This window comes from Periplaneta americana, chromosome 4 (genome assembly GCF_040183065.1).
Source record: "Periplaneta americana isolate PAMFEO1 chromosome 4, P.americana_PAMFEO1_priV1, whole genome shotgun sequence".
In the NCBI taxonomy this organism is placed as follows: Eukaryota; Metazoa; Arthropoda; class Insecta; order Blattodea; family Blattidae; genus Periplaneta; species Periplaneta americana.
Genome location: NC_091120.1, coordinates 120,688,821 through 120,703,887, shown reverse-complemented (window position 1 = coordinate 120,703,887; position 15,067 = coordinate 120,688,821). Strand labels below are relative to the sequence as shown.

The 15,067-nt window shown below is 37.5% G+C and overlaps 1 protein-coding gene and 1 long non-coding RNA gene across 8 annotated transcripts in view; one reads left to right on the top strand and one right to left on the bottom strand.

The window, feature by feature from the left end:
* Positions 1 to 15,067, bottom strand: part of LOC138698156 (alpha-tocopherol transfer protein-like) — a 251,949-nt gene that overhangs the window by 84,420 nt on the left and 152,462 nt on the right. For all 7 annotated transcript variants that reach the window (XM_069823902.1, XM_069823903.1, XM_069823904.1 and 4 more), the window contains one exon: positions 10,053 to 10,209. In XM_069823902.1, the coding sequence (XP_069680003.1) occupies positions 10,053 to 10,209 (157 nt within the window). The remainder of the gene's footprint in view (positions 1 to 10,052; positions 10,210 to 15,067) is intronic.
* Positions 1 to 15,067, top strand: part of LOC138698159 (uncharacterized) — an 87,695-nt gene that overhangs the window by 57,721 nt on the left and 14,907 nt on the right. Inside the window, exon 2 of the long non-coding RNA XR_011331735.1 lies at positions 14,527 to 14,639. This is a non-coding gene — a long non-coding RNA (uncharacterized lncRNA). The remainder of the gene's footprint in view (positions 1 to 14,526; positions 14,640 to 15,067) is intronic.

Below are 15,067 nucleotides of genomic sequence, written 5' to 3'. Positions count from 1 at the left end.
CTGCGACTACTTTATGTCGGGTTACCTAAAGACCAAAGTGTACGTAAACAGGCCCCAAACAACTGATGACCTGAAGATTGCCATTGCCCAGGAAATAGCCAACATTGATGACGAAATGTTGGAAAGAGCGACACGCAACTTCAGGGAAGGACTTGAAGAGTGCATAGAGAGAGATGGACACCATTTGAAGGACATAATTTTCAAGACAATCTAAATGTATGTCAACAAAATGGCATACATAGCCAGTTTTTTTGACAGTAATAGATTTGTTCTAATAGATATAACTACTGAATCACTGTATTTCCATTTGAAAATCGTCCGATTTCTCTGCCGCACTTTGTATAATTCCTCCCACTTCATTTCGTCGACACAACTAATCTCAAGTGGCACAACAGCCCATGAAGGGCTAAGGCTGGGCCAGTCGACTGCTGACCTCAAGTCCACATGCATCTGTTAAGATCCAGCATTCCGATTCATATCGTGAGAATAAACTGTAAGGCTTGCGGTGTAGAATTTTAATAGAGTTCCTCTTTTACTTCCATTTAGCAACGTCCGTCCCATGGCTTCGTAAATTCCATGAAATTACTGAAGTTAATTTTATGTGCATCTTTGTATTGTGAATGTCCACTTTGACAACTTAAACAGGTACTAAAACTTAATGTCTACTTTAAATTAATTTATTTAACTCATCCCAGGACATCAAAATGTAAACTTACTTGTATTTCCTGTCATTCTTGTTGTTAACTTTCTAGAGTTTAGGTAACTATAAAATTCTCTTCATGATAGGCCTAAATACCTTGAGATTTTTTCTCCCAGTTTAATTTTTAATTTAGTAGGTTACTTTACGACGCTTTATAAACATCCTAGGTTATTTAGCATCTAAATGAGATGACGGAGATAATACCAGCTAAATGATTCCAGAGTCCAACACCAAAGGCTATCAGGCATTTGCTCATAATGATTTGAGGGAAAACCCTGGAAAAAACCTCAACCAAGTAACTTGCCCCGACCGGGAATCGAACCCATGCCACATGGTTTCGCGGCCAGACGCGCTAGACGTTACTCCACAGGTTTGGACCTCTCTCGGTTTATACAGAATGATTCAGACCATCCGTAACAGTCATTTATTTTAGAAACTAGTGCATTAAAATTTTCGAGACAAAATTATTTGTAATTAAAGCATTACATGTGAACTTTCACTTGAGCTTGATTTCATCAATAAGCCTAACAGGAAGTACGGTCAATAACGTATCATTTTAAATTTTCAAATAGGAGTCCCTGTCAAATACAGAGTAGATTACCTTTGATAGAACTATTCATGGGAAACATTTTTATTGATTCCTATTCTTTCAATGAGAAAACGTACGAAAAGACAATTCCATTAATATTGAGAAATGTTACAAGAAGAAAATGTAAACAAGATCAGTTCATTTATTGTCGACATAATACACACGTACAATTACCTGGCTGAGTGTAGACCTGCTGGCCGGCAGCACCGTCAAGGGGTAAATACAAGTAAACTACCCATTCCCCTTTGCTCGCTTAGCAGTGTTTCTTTTACTTACCGCAATACAATGTCTACAGTACGTACGGCCAGGTTTACATGTACACTGCACTTGGTCAGGTAATAAGCTCAAGTGGCCCTGCCCAATAATGTACAATAAGAAGGAAGTGTTTTGTTTTCTATGTACATACATAATTACTGTATGTACATTTTTCAAGTTTTGCAATTACTTTTCTGCCTAATAAAATAAGTTCAGGTACCTAAAAGTTAAGAGTGATTATAAATACCTCCTATATACTACAAACAATGATGGTTTACACAAATCAGGAAGATTTTGATTTGTTGATGGGCGAATCTCGTAGAAACTTCTGGGCTGCCAAGCGTCTGTACACAGAGTGTTACCCGCAATGTGATCGTCAATCTTGTAATGTTTCAGGCGTCTTGCTGCTCGTGTACAAGCAACTGGACAGCTGCAACCTAACCATATTCAAAATATACGTATCAGACGACCTGTGCAAAACAAGAGATCAGCTGATATCAATGCTGTCGTTCTTGTCAATCCTCACGACTCGACCAGGAGAATTGCTAAGAAATCTAGCATTAGTCAGAAAACGGTGTGAGGGGTTTTGAATGGCAGTAAATATGATCCTTACCATATCAATATGCACCAGCAGCTTGAAGGAGAAGATTTGTAGAGTCGTGTGGTTTTCTGCAATTGGTTGTCAGGCAAAAACCACCGGTTTCATCGCAGTATTCTTTGAACAGATGAAGCGACATTGAAGAGCAATGGGGATGTCAATATCCATAATGCTCACTAATGGTCTCAAGTTAAGCCTTTCTGACTGAGAGAAGTGGACAACCAGCATAAGTGGAGTGTCAATGTCTGGTGTGGCATCTTCGGACACCGAATCATTCTTTGAAGGTGCTCTGAATGGTGTCCTGTAGGCTAACTTCCTGAAGAACATCCTCAACCAGCTTTCGGAAAACGTGCCACTGGCAACACAACCAATAATGTGGCTGCAGAAGCATGGTTGCCTAGCCCATTTCACTTTGGTGGCACGTGACGCAACATATCACTTCTTTTCTGGGTGATGCCTTGAGAGATGCGGTCCTGTGACATGGCCAGCACGATCTCCTGACTTGAACCCTTTGGATTTCTATCTTTGGGGACGATCAAAAAACATCGTCTATCAAGATCGTCCCACAACAAGAGATGACATGAAACAGCGAATCCGGGAGACCAGCCAGTCACTTGACCATGCCTAAGTGTTAGGAATCACTGATAGTATTAGAAGAAGAGTACGGGTATGTGTTACTCAGAACGGTAGACAGTTTGAACATTTGTAAAAATTAATGACATTGTCAAATCTTTCAGTAACATCTGTCAACATTAATTGTGTTTTTTTTTATATCTTCGTCCTGTAACATTTTTCAATATTGATGGCATTGCCTTTTTGTACGTTTCTTCCAATGACAAAGTAGTATTTACTGATAAAAACGTTTCCTATGAAAGTTGTTTGTTTTGAAGAGCTCTATCAAATGGTACCCTATTTGACACCGACTCCCATTTGAAATTTTAAAGTGATACGCCACTGACTCTACTTCCTGCTAGGGCTGATTGATGAAAGTGAAAGTTCACATGTGCTTCAGTTACAAATATTTTGTCTCGAAAATTGTAAAGCATTAGTTTCCGAAACAAATGATTTACGGGTGGTCTGAATCACCCATTGTCTTTTCGTCGTTTTCTCATTGAAAGAGTGGGGATTAATAAAAATCTTTCCTATGAAAGTTGTTTGTTTTGAAGAGCTCTATTAAATGGTACCCTTTTTGACCCCGAAATTTTGAAGTGATACGCCACTGACCCTACTTCCTTTTAGGACTGATTAATGAAATAAAGCTCAAGTGAAAGTTCGCATTTACTTCAGTTACAAATATTTTGTCTCAAAAATTGTAATTCATTAGTTTCCTAATAAATTACTGTTACGTGTGATCTAAATCACCCTGTATATAAACTTTAGTTAAAGTCTGTTTTATTATATGTACTAATGTTCAGCAAAAAGGGACATTAATGCGTTGCAAGATAGCAAGACGAAAACGATTAAACTTAATTGCGGAATCAAAAACAAAGTTAAATATTCTCAAGCCTCTTTATTGTAGTTTGAATGGCTATTTTGATACGCTTTCTATTAGAGTCTGTTGTGAGTTTCAAATTGCAACGATTTAGTGGTATTTGTAAGTTATTAAATTTGAAGTGATACAGGTGATCTAAATTATTAAAGGTATGTATTGTGAACTGTTCGTATTTTGTGTTACACATTCATCTTAATTGTTAAATTAGCCCTTTTATTTGACCTCTCCGGTAGCACACTAATACAACGTGGGCTTCTGGTTCTATCCTCGACGTTGACTGGAATGATACCAAAGTTTGAAGGACGAAAATTTTTACCGAGGTTTTCCATATTCCTCAGCTTCATATATTTCATATCACTTCTTTCCTCAAATATCCTTCCATCTTCCTCATGACTATAGATTATTGACCTTAGCCTCCAAAGAGATTTAAAGCCCTCTCACTAGTAATAAACACTTGTCGGCTCGCTCGTCCTAAAAGCAACCGATAGAGGCGCTGCAAGACAACCTCACATACAAAAACAATAAGGAGACAAGGTATGTACATTCCTGAAAGAAATATTTCAAACTTTTATATTCAGTTCCTACCTAAGTGGTTTTCATTTTATCTCTTTTGTAGGTAATACAAAGGATAAATTATGGCAGCCTAATGATCATTCTGTGGTAGGCAGTAATCATTTTCCTGTCACGGACTATAAAACTGGTGTGAAGATAAAGAAATTGAAGCCCAAAGCACTTCCTAGTGTTTTTCAAGATTATCCTCCAAGTAAAAGAATTAAATTAAATGAACCGAGAAGAGTAATCGTAAGCGCTGAAACAAAATGTTTAAAATCTAATAACCGTGATAATCTTGATAAAGATCATGGAAATATGAGTAACGAATCCTGCCAATACAGCCATACTTCACATCAGCTTAAAAATGACATTGGAGTTCAAACAATTTTAAAGATAAATGGGCGCAGTATTTCATTGCAAAATAGGAAACTATAAATGCTGCAAAGGTGTCGTCAGCGTGCGAAACAAAAGATATCTGAACTACAAAAAGAGCAGAAGAACCTCAAAGACAGAGTTAGAGAATTAGAAGAAAAGGTTGCTTACTATAACACCAATAAAATTGAAAGTGCAAGTGAAGAAGAAAATATTAAGGCAATGTTTTTATTGGAGCAGCTGAGAGTCTTCTCACATATTAAACCTCGCTGGAGCGACGCAACTATAAGATATTGTATTTTGTGGCAAAGCAATTCACCGGAAGGATATAAATTTGTAAAAAATGCACATATATTAACCTTGCCATCAAAATCTACTTTAAAGAGTACTACTGGTATAATGGTGTCGAGTCTAATTGAAAAGAGGCTACACGCGGAAGCAAAATGTTCGTAAGGAATAAATATATGTGGCTCCATTATATTAGACGAAATGGCTATACAACCACGCTCAATTATTGTAAAGCGACAGATGAAGTTCTGGGACTCGTTTCAATGAATGGGCTTGAAAATAACCTTGGCTTGGGAAAAGTGATTGCAACAAAATTGTTGTGTTTTGTGTTTGTTGGCTTAGCTTCCCATTTCAAGATACCAGTTGCTTATTTTTTCACAAAAGACGTGAAAGCAGAGGAGCTGCATCAACTGACAATTAAAGTAATTGAAAAAGTTGAGCATGCATTGCTTGTTGTTTTACCAATTGTAGCAGACAACCATGCCACAAATGTAAAGTTGTTCCGGATTCCGTCAGGTGGTAACGCCCCCTAACCTGTAGTGCCACACCCACTGGACAGTTCTCGTCACGTTTTTCTGTCATATGACCAATGTATATCCTGAAGAATCTGAGAAATGCTTTACTGGACGTAAAAAGAGAGATGAGTAATTGTGGGAAACCTGTCACTGGCTGGTTTGTTAGGAGGCTCTACGAACTGCAGAGAGAAAAAACTTGAAATTAGTTAGGCGCCTTACACTCAAGCATGTGTATTCTCCTAATTTCGAGAAAATGCACGTCAGTAGGGCAGTAGATATATCCTCTACAGATATAATTTCTGCTCTTGAATTTTTGAAGGAGCATGGACTTGAATTCGGAATTTCCGAATTTAAAAATGCAGAAGGAACAATCGAGTTCCTGAAAATGGTAAACAAATGGTTTACCATTTTAAATGTGAAAAACACTCACCAGTATGTACACAAAAGGAACGATGATGCAATAATTTTTTTTTCGGTTGATGACGTAAGACTCTTCTGGTTGGAAAATGACTTCATACCGTATTTGGAATGGTGGGAGAAGTCAGTAACTAGAAAGGCCGAGTTCATTAGCAGTGAAACTTTTCAAGCAGCTTGTCTCACAACCAAATCTGCTGTTGAGTACATTAAGTACCTTCTACAGAATGGTTTCCATTTTGTACTGACACGGAAATTTTCTTCTGACGAAATAGAAAGTCTGTTTAGTTGTATCAGGCAGCTTGCAGGCAGTAACAATCAAACAAACGCAGCAAGTGTTACTCAGGCGCTCCACAAAATTTTAGTAACTGGCCTTGTTAGTTCATCATTTTCTCGAAATGTAAGACCTGATTCCGCCTGTAGTAGTTGGATGCCATCCACACGTAAGTCAGTAAACAAGGAAATCCAGGATGTCTATGTTTCAATGTTAAATTCAGAAATGCTTGCACAACTGAAACATATAGAAATAGAACCAACAGAATTGCCTTCTGTTTCAATGACAACTGCTGTTGCTGCTTATATCGGAGGATATTTGGTATGTGTCGTCAAAGAAAATATACATTGCGACGACTGTGTGAACAGAGTCAGTAGTGCACAATCTCCTTCTCCAATAATGGCCCTAATAAAGGGTAAAGATAGAGGTGGTTTACGATATCCGAAACCCATATTCGTAATGCTCCTTACAAGAATGGAACGTGTAGTTAATGAGGCTCTGAAATCAATGATTGGTCAACCAAGAATATTGTGTACACTGTCAGATATATGTCACTGCCCTATATGAGCCGTAATCCGGTTTTGCAGTGTGGTAAAGATGTTCATTCAGAGATATTGAGCAAATTAATATTGCAAAAATTCCTGCGACCATATATAACTAATTTCACCAACAATTTGACTGACCAGTTTCGTAGGGACTAAGTTGCAAAGAGAAAGGAAAATTCAGAGAAGAAGCTCTCCAGAAAAAGTGTTAAAACAATTCCTATTAATTAGGCCCAGTGGACAATCCGCGCACTTCGTCTCTTCATTGCAATATTTATAATTGTAATATAACAATATGAACAAAGCAATTTTCTTATCATTGTAGAATAAAGATTATGACATGAACTATAATTCTCGACGTCAAGAATCAGATGGACTCGTAGTGGTAAAGAAGAATAATTCGCAAACGTGTCATCTTCTACTCTGCTTCCATAAGAGGTCTTCGTGAAATGAGGTTTGCTTGTGGTGCTTCAAGCGGAGAAATCTTGCATCATAGCGCCGACACTGTTTACATAAGGATGTTACTAGTGAGTAGGCTTCTAGTTACTTGGAGGCTAGGCACTGACAACCAACTGGCTGCACGCGGGCTATGTGCAGGCATTGAGCACGGTGCGGGCTCAGTGTGAGCGGAGAAGTGGACACATTCAGTATCTTCTCGGTAATAGTGGTGTCTCGTTGATTGATGCCTGTTCGTCATGGAAAGAAACCTGTTACAGTGAAGGCCTTTGACGCCAACAAACAACTTTAATCCTGAATGGGAAGCAACATACTTCATGGAATGTAGCAAAGTTCTGTGTAGACTTTTCGAATTATTGGAAGAGATAAATTTGTTCCTCGAAATGAGTGGAGAACTTGTTGCAGAGATGGAAAATATAAATTGATCAAAGATATGTTCTGTAGTAGTCAAGCTTTCAAAAATATGCTGTCATTATGGGAACGTCAACTGTCCAATGGCGATCCTGATCATTTTCTCAGATTGGCACGTGTGGTCGGGGACTCTGATTTCTTAGAATGGGATGTTATGTTGAACATCTCCAGTTGTTTTCTTATGAATGGCTTTGAAGACAGATTTCAAGATTTGAGTCACCTAAAGATGGATTTCGATCTATTTGCTACACTGTTTAGCATGAATATTGATGATACTCCCAAAGATGTCCCAAAGGAACTAATCAACTTGAAATGTTGCATTGAGTTGGCTGATAGTTACAGGAACAGACGTAGTTTGCTAGACTTTTACAGCCGATTTCGTAAGTTAAGATTCCCTCGTCTCCATAGGCATGAGGCATCTTTAATTTCAATGTTTGGTTCGGCCTATGTGTCTGAAGTTTTATTTTCAACTATGAAACGTAACAAAGGCTATGAAAGAGCCAACCTCAGTGATCATAACTTAAAGTGTGCATTAAGGGTTCAAAGTTGTGTTTCATTATGTCCAAATATAGTTCATATCGTATAAACCAAAAGATGTCAAAAAGCAAGAGCATGTACCGAGTAAACATGAAAGTGTCAGACTCTTAATTGAGATATGAATCCATTGCACAATTGATATCACTTTAATTTGAAACCATCTTTCCAGTATTATCGTTGTATTTGTCAATATGTTTCGTTTACAATTTTTAACATGTCCAATGTATAAAATACAGTATGTAGGAGTTTCATTTGTAAATTGCTAACTTTCACTGACAATGTATTGTTTCGTTCTTATGTAACTAACTACACTTAAAAATATGTTGCAAGTATATGCTACAATTAAGTTGTATTTAGTTATATTGGTACAATGCATTATTTGTATTTCTATAATGTAGGCTATTTGCATTTATTTGTTTAGCCTATAATTTAGTGTTGGCACAAGCGGAATAATGAATAGTGTTTATCAAAGAGCATGATGTATTCTTCTTTACTCTTCGATCATCTATAGTCTAATAGTAAACGCAACTACAGATTACAGAGACAAGCAGGCCGCCACTGCGCTCCACGCCAACGCAGATCCTGCGCCGTGAACACAGTGCACACAGAAGTAACACGGCGTGCTAGCGAGTTGGTTTACGATGCTATAGATCATACCTGCACAAACAGCGCTCAACGAGCGCGCGTGCTCCTTCGGTGTGGGAGAGTCATGTTTACCGCTCGCCGAAACGGAGAGTAAGATAAATTAGAATGACATAGACTTGCTATAGGTAGAGGAGAGGGAAACGATCATTCAGTTATCTAGTGGAGTGCAGTGTGTAGGCCTATTCTCAGTAACTGTTTCACGTTGCTTACCTACTGCTACAGTACAGTATGGAGGAATATAAAAGACGGAACATAACATTTAACATTTAACGATTTACAGCTCGAACTTATTGATCTTCAATGTGACCTAAGGGCTAAAGATCATTTGAATAATACTACTAGCCTGGTTGAGTCTTACAAAACTAAACATTAGTAATAATATCCACGACTGCACAGGCTGGCTGTGAAAATGATTGCTACGTTTGGCTCAACATTTATATTTGTGAGCAACTGTTTTCTATAATCAACTTTAATAAAGGCAGACATCGAACATCTGTAACTGATGTTTCATTACGATCAGTAGGCTACTGTTCCTTTCAGCTGCCAACAGCATAAAACCTCGTTTTGATGTACTGATGAATAAAAATATAACAAAATGATATTGTACATTTAAATAGCTATAGAATTTATATTATTTTTGTAAAATAAATATTTCTTTATTAATTAATAATAGTCCAAGATAGTTTTGCAAACACTGAACGGGAATTCATTTCATGAACACTGGTAATTGTACTTCCTTTTGTGTATATTTTGTACGAGATCACCCCTTCTTCCAGTCCACCATTATATAGAGCGCAGCTAATATCTGCATTCCGCTCATGAGCTGTGAGCCGGCTCGGAGAGCGCAACCTTGAGCAGGCCTGCTATAGATGAACTTTAAAAGGTTATAACTCTTCCGGCAGTTCACTAACGACATGCTATTTGCATAACTGAAACCTGCGAGCAACTGGATCGATATTCCTGTTGCTGAGTTCCTGTTTCTCTATAATCTTTTCATCCACTTATGAGGGCATTTTTTCTTTTGCCATTCATTTTTTACGACTGAAAAATACACAGAAAAAATTATATAACTGAAAGTACTTTGTTGTCCTATGTTTCATACATTAATGTAGGCTAAATCTATTTGCTTTAATTTTATTTTTCCAAGAATATTTTTTAAATTCATATTAACTAAATTAACTTAATATGTTTACATTAATTCACATCTAACAAGTACCGGTAATGTTGATTTTCGTACATGCGTTTTATATATTTTTGTTTATTTATTTTGATTAGTTTACATTATACATTTTAGTTACTGATATTTATTGCATTAAGATAAAGTCTACCAACAATGATAAAACCATATCATTGTGACATGGAGCAACTAGAGACTTCTTGAATGAGATCACAATAAAATTGAAGATACGTACCTGATACCAAATTGCGATTTAACATCAGGCCCTGATGGATCTCTGTTACCAAATAAGTCTGGTGTGTGTGTTCTGAGTGTGTAGTATTGTTCTATTGTAGCTTTAGTCCTTGCTAAACTTCGCTCACAGCTGTGCAGGAAGAGATATAGATGTTCGTCTGTAATTTTATAACAAAATATAAGTACCAACTCAGTGAATAATTTCAAACAGAAAATTAATTCGATTTTATTGTCTCTATACCTAGGCTATTCAGTGTCATAAAGTTAGAGACATACTCACATACTTATATACATTTTTATTTCTGCTAAAGTGGAACTCAGTGCATAGAACAACTTATTAATATATAAGGACCGACAGACAGACTGAACAACAGGCTGACTGATTGACTGTTAACTGACTGAACAGGATGACCTAGTCACCGGCTGACCAACCAGTCAACTGATTGACCAATTGACTGATCGTCTGGCTGATCTATTCATTGATGAACTGGCTGATTATCTGACTAATCAACTGTCTGACCAACCAATTGACTGACAGACTCATGAACTGACTGACCTCCTAACTCATCAACTGGCTGACAGAGTGGCTGACAAATTGACTGATTGAACAACTGACTGACTGATCAGTCAACTAGCTGGTTTAACGACTAATCAACCACTTGAATGACAGATTAATCAGCTAACTGATTCACTGAACTAATAATTAATCAAGTAGCTGATCGAGTAGGTGACAAACTGACAGTATGACTGATCAACTGGCTGACTGATCGTTAAACTGGCTGGTTGGCTGGTTGACTGACTAATCAACGGCTTGGGTAACAGACTGATCAGTTAACTGATTGACTAAAAGAATTGGTGATCAACTGTCTGACCGAGCAGGTGACAAACTGTCGGACTGATTGATTGATCAAATGGCTGACTGATCGTTAAAATAGCTGATTGACTGACTGATCAACAGCTTGGCTGACAGACTGATCAATTAACTGATTGACTGAAAGTATGGTTGATCGAGCAGCTGACAAACTGTCGAACTGACTATCTAATCTACTGGTTCACTAATCGATCAACTGCCTGCTAAACCGACTTATCAATGGGTTGGCTGACTGATAAGTTAACTGATTGACTGAAAGAATGGTGGATCAACTGTCTCACCGAACAGCTAACAAACTGTTGGACTGACTGATTAATCTACTGGCTCACTGATCGATCAGCTGGCTGGTTGACCGACTGATCAACAGGTTGGCTAACAGATTGATCAGTTACCTGTTTGACTGAAAGAATGGTTGATCAACTCTCTGATCGAGCAGCTAACAAACTGTCAGACTGATTGATTGATCAACTGGCTCACTGATCGTTAAACTGTCTGGTTGACCAACTGATGAACGGCTTGAATGGCAGACTAATCATATAACTCATTGATTGGACGAACGAATTGACTGGCTAACAGACTGACCGATGGAGTCAAAATCTGGCTGGCCATTGATTCATCAACTGCGTGATCTATTGATTTATGAAATGACTGACCAGCTAACTGATCGACCGATTAACTGATTGATCAAGTTATTAAGTGATTGATTGACTGACCAACTGATAAACAAATGAGCCACCGATCTACTAACAAATCGCTCAATCAACTGAATGAGTAGAATACTGTCATGTAGAATCCAAGCTCTAACTTTCAACCTACTTCTTAACTTTATTTAGGAGGGAGGGAACATCCCACGCACTACGACGTGAGGTCTATTGTACACTCCCCGATATGGGATGAGTTGCGTGCCCACGGATCCTTTACAATCACTGACCTAACCACTTGACCCCCTTAAGAACTGGTCCCTATAGCCAACAGAGTCATTGTACCATTCCTGCTTCGGCAACCCCCCCCCCCGAAGGCTCCCTTAAGGGTCCGAGGTGGAAGTCCTCCCCCGAGAAGGTCTGCCCCGGGTTCCGTTGCAGAAGCTATCCATCAACACTTGAATACAATCCATGGAGGCCGGATGAGAGAGAGCCAGCAACTTTGGAGGGCCACCTGTAGAGCGATCTGAAAACCAGAAGAAGTCAGAGCAGTGTATATTAGAGAGTACCGCATTCTCGGCGGCGGCAGCCATATTTACTCCTTACTCGGCACAGAAGCATAAGCAGTAATGCTAGAAGGAAGGTCATTCAAGGCGATATCATACATGTTGTTGAGGTTTATTGAATACAGGAGACTAGGATTAATAAACATTATTGCCATAGTGAAATGACTGATTAGAGATAACACTTTATTATTTATGTTATGTCCATTTCAATAGGGATAACATCAGCAATTTTCTATGCAGTTCTCGTACCAACACTTAGACTGCCACCATTTAGCAGATTGTTGTTGTGCATTTGCTATAACAGACAATTTTCATAACAATAAATACAGTCTTGTTCTAAAATACAGTGATAAGACTTTTTCAAAAATATTGTGACAAGTAGACAACTTATGAGTTGAAGTGTTAATAATTAAAGACTTCAAATCCTTTAGTGTCAACTCATTTTCTACCAATGTTACACATTTTTCTACATTTAGAATTATATCAATCACAGATTTACAAGGGTATAAAAGTGACATTTCCTTGTAAGACTTGAGAGTGACTAATGTGCTAATAAAATTCATAGATTTATCCCTGTTATCAGTTATTACTATTAGAGATGAAAAACAGTTTTCACAAATACTATATGCCTATAACTTATTTTGTTTTATTTTGAACAAAACTGATCTCAACAAGTAGTAAAGAGCTTGTTGTTCACTCAAGTCAATATTTCTGTTTTCAGTTAAATTACAATTTAGCCTATATCAATTTCCTTTACTTCACATTCATCTTCACTGGACCTTACTGTTTCGGCATTACTTACATCTGTACCTAGAAACTCAACTAATTGTTCAGAATCGCAAACTGCGTAATTTTCATGCTCCGTTTATGAGAAAAACTGAGAAATCGTAATGCAGTTTTGAATTATTTTGCATCCGGGATTGGATTTATGGAACGGAGAGTAGAAAATAAATTTTCTAATGCATCCTGCATGGATCTATCTAGCATAAGATATTTGAAGTTCGCTTTATTATGACAACTTTCTTGAGAATCAACTGTTTTTGTTACCAGTACTATACCAGTTTGGAATGGTTTTCAACGTCCGCTTTTGCCCACCTTGATATTTTCAATTATAAATATTATGTTATTACTTACGGCTTTTAAGGAACTCGGAGGTACATTGCCCCCCTCACATCATTCCTATCCTGTGCAAGATTAATCCAGTCTCTATCATCATATCCCACCTCCCTCAAATCCATTTTAATATTATCCCCCCATCTACGTCTCGGCCTTCCCAAAGATCTTTTCCCCTCCGGCTTCCCAACTAACACTCTATATGCATTTCCAGATTCGCCCATACGTGCTAAATGCCCTGCCCATCTCAAACGTCTGGATTTAATGTTCCTAATTATGTCAGGTGAAGAATACAATGCGTGAAGTTCTCCGTTGTGTAACTTTTTCCATTCTCCTGTAACTTCATCCCTCTTAGCTCCAAATATTTTCCTAAGCACCTTATTGTCTTATGAGAGTCCAAGTTTCACAACCATACAGAACAGCCGGTAATATAACTGTTTTATAAATTCTAACTTTCAGATTTTTTTACAGCAGACTAGATGACAAAATCTTCTTAACCGAATAATAAGAGGCATTTCCCACACTTATTCTGCGTTTAATTTCCTCCTGAATGTCATTATATTTGTTACTGATGCTCCAAAGTTACTTGAATTTTTCTACCTCTTCGAAGGATAAATTTCTAATTTTTATATTGTATTTCCATTTCGAATAATATTCTGGTCACGATATATAATCATATACTTTGTCTTTTCGGGATTTACTTGTTTCAAGTAAAATTCCCGTGTTTTCCCTAATAGTTTGTGGATTTTCTCTAACATGTTCATGTCATCCACATATACAAGAAGCAGTAACCCGTTCAATTCCAAACCCTGTCTGTTATCCTGGACTTTCCTAATGGCATACTCTAGAGCTAAGTTAAAATGTAAAGGTGATAGTGCATCTCCTTGCTTTAGCCTGCAGTGAAAATATTACGTCGTTGAGAAATTAATCACTGAGGTATAGTCCTCCTCTTGTTTGTGACTTAATGCTAATTTTGTACATCGACAATTGATTACACATTGATTAACTGCACACCAACACGGCATTCTTCAAGATAACAATGAAATATCACACTAGAAACCTCTGTTCCTACGCAAGTCTTGCGTAGTGCAGCCTCCCCGCAGGAGTAAATATGGCCGCCGCGTCGGCATTTGTCGGATCAAAAGAATGCGGTACTCTCCAATATACACTGCTCTGGAAGAAGTAACAGAATGATGAATGAAACGATAGTAGCGAAGGAAAGAAAGTGGCGAAGATGATTGGAGTTCCAATTGCCTGATAAAGTTACCTGATATTCATCCATAGGAGAGAGGGAAAAACCCCGATAAAACCTCACCCAGGCAACTCGGGATCGAACCTGGGCCCGCTGGATTCGGAGTTAGACTTGCTAACCTTTCAGCCACAACGGTGGACAGTATGTATGTAACGTTTGTTTCTTTGTTCTTCTTCTTTTTAAATTTTATGTGTAATTACAGTTAACAGTTTAATCGCAGTTGTGACTGTTATTATTATTATTATTATTATTATTATTATTATTATTATTATTATTATTATTATTATTTTACGTCATCTTAGTTTCTATATATCGTTCTCCTTTAGGTGATGCTAATATGTTTTTCACACAATTTCATAAATTGATTTCATTTCTTTTATCAATAAAAATGTCTATTGTAATATGTGGTGATATTAATATTGATATACGACATAATTCTGCTACATCTTTAAAATTAATTAATGTTTTAAGATCTGTTGATTGTTATTTTACGAATACAAAGGTCACAAGGGGCAATTTATGTCTTGGTAATGTTATAACTAACATAGCCCACATAGAGATTTAATTACTACA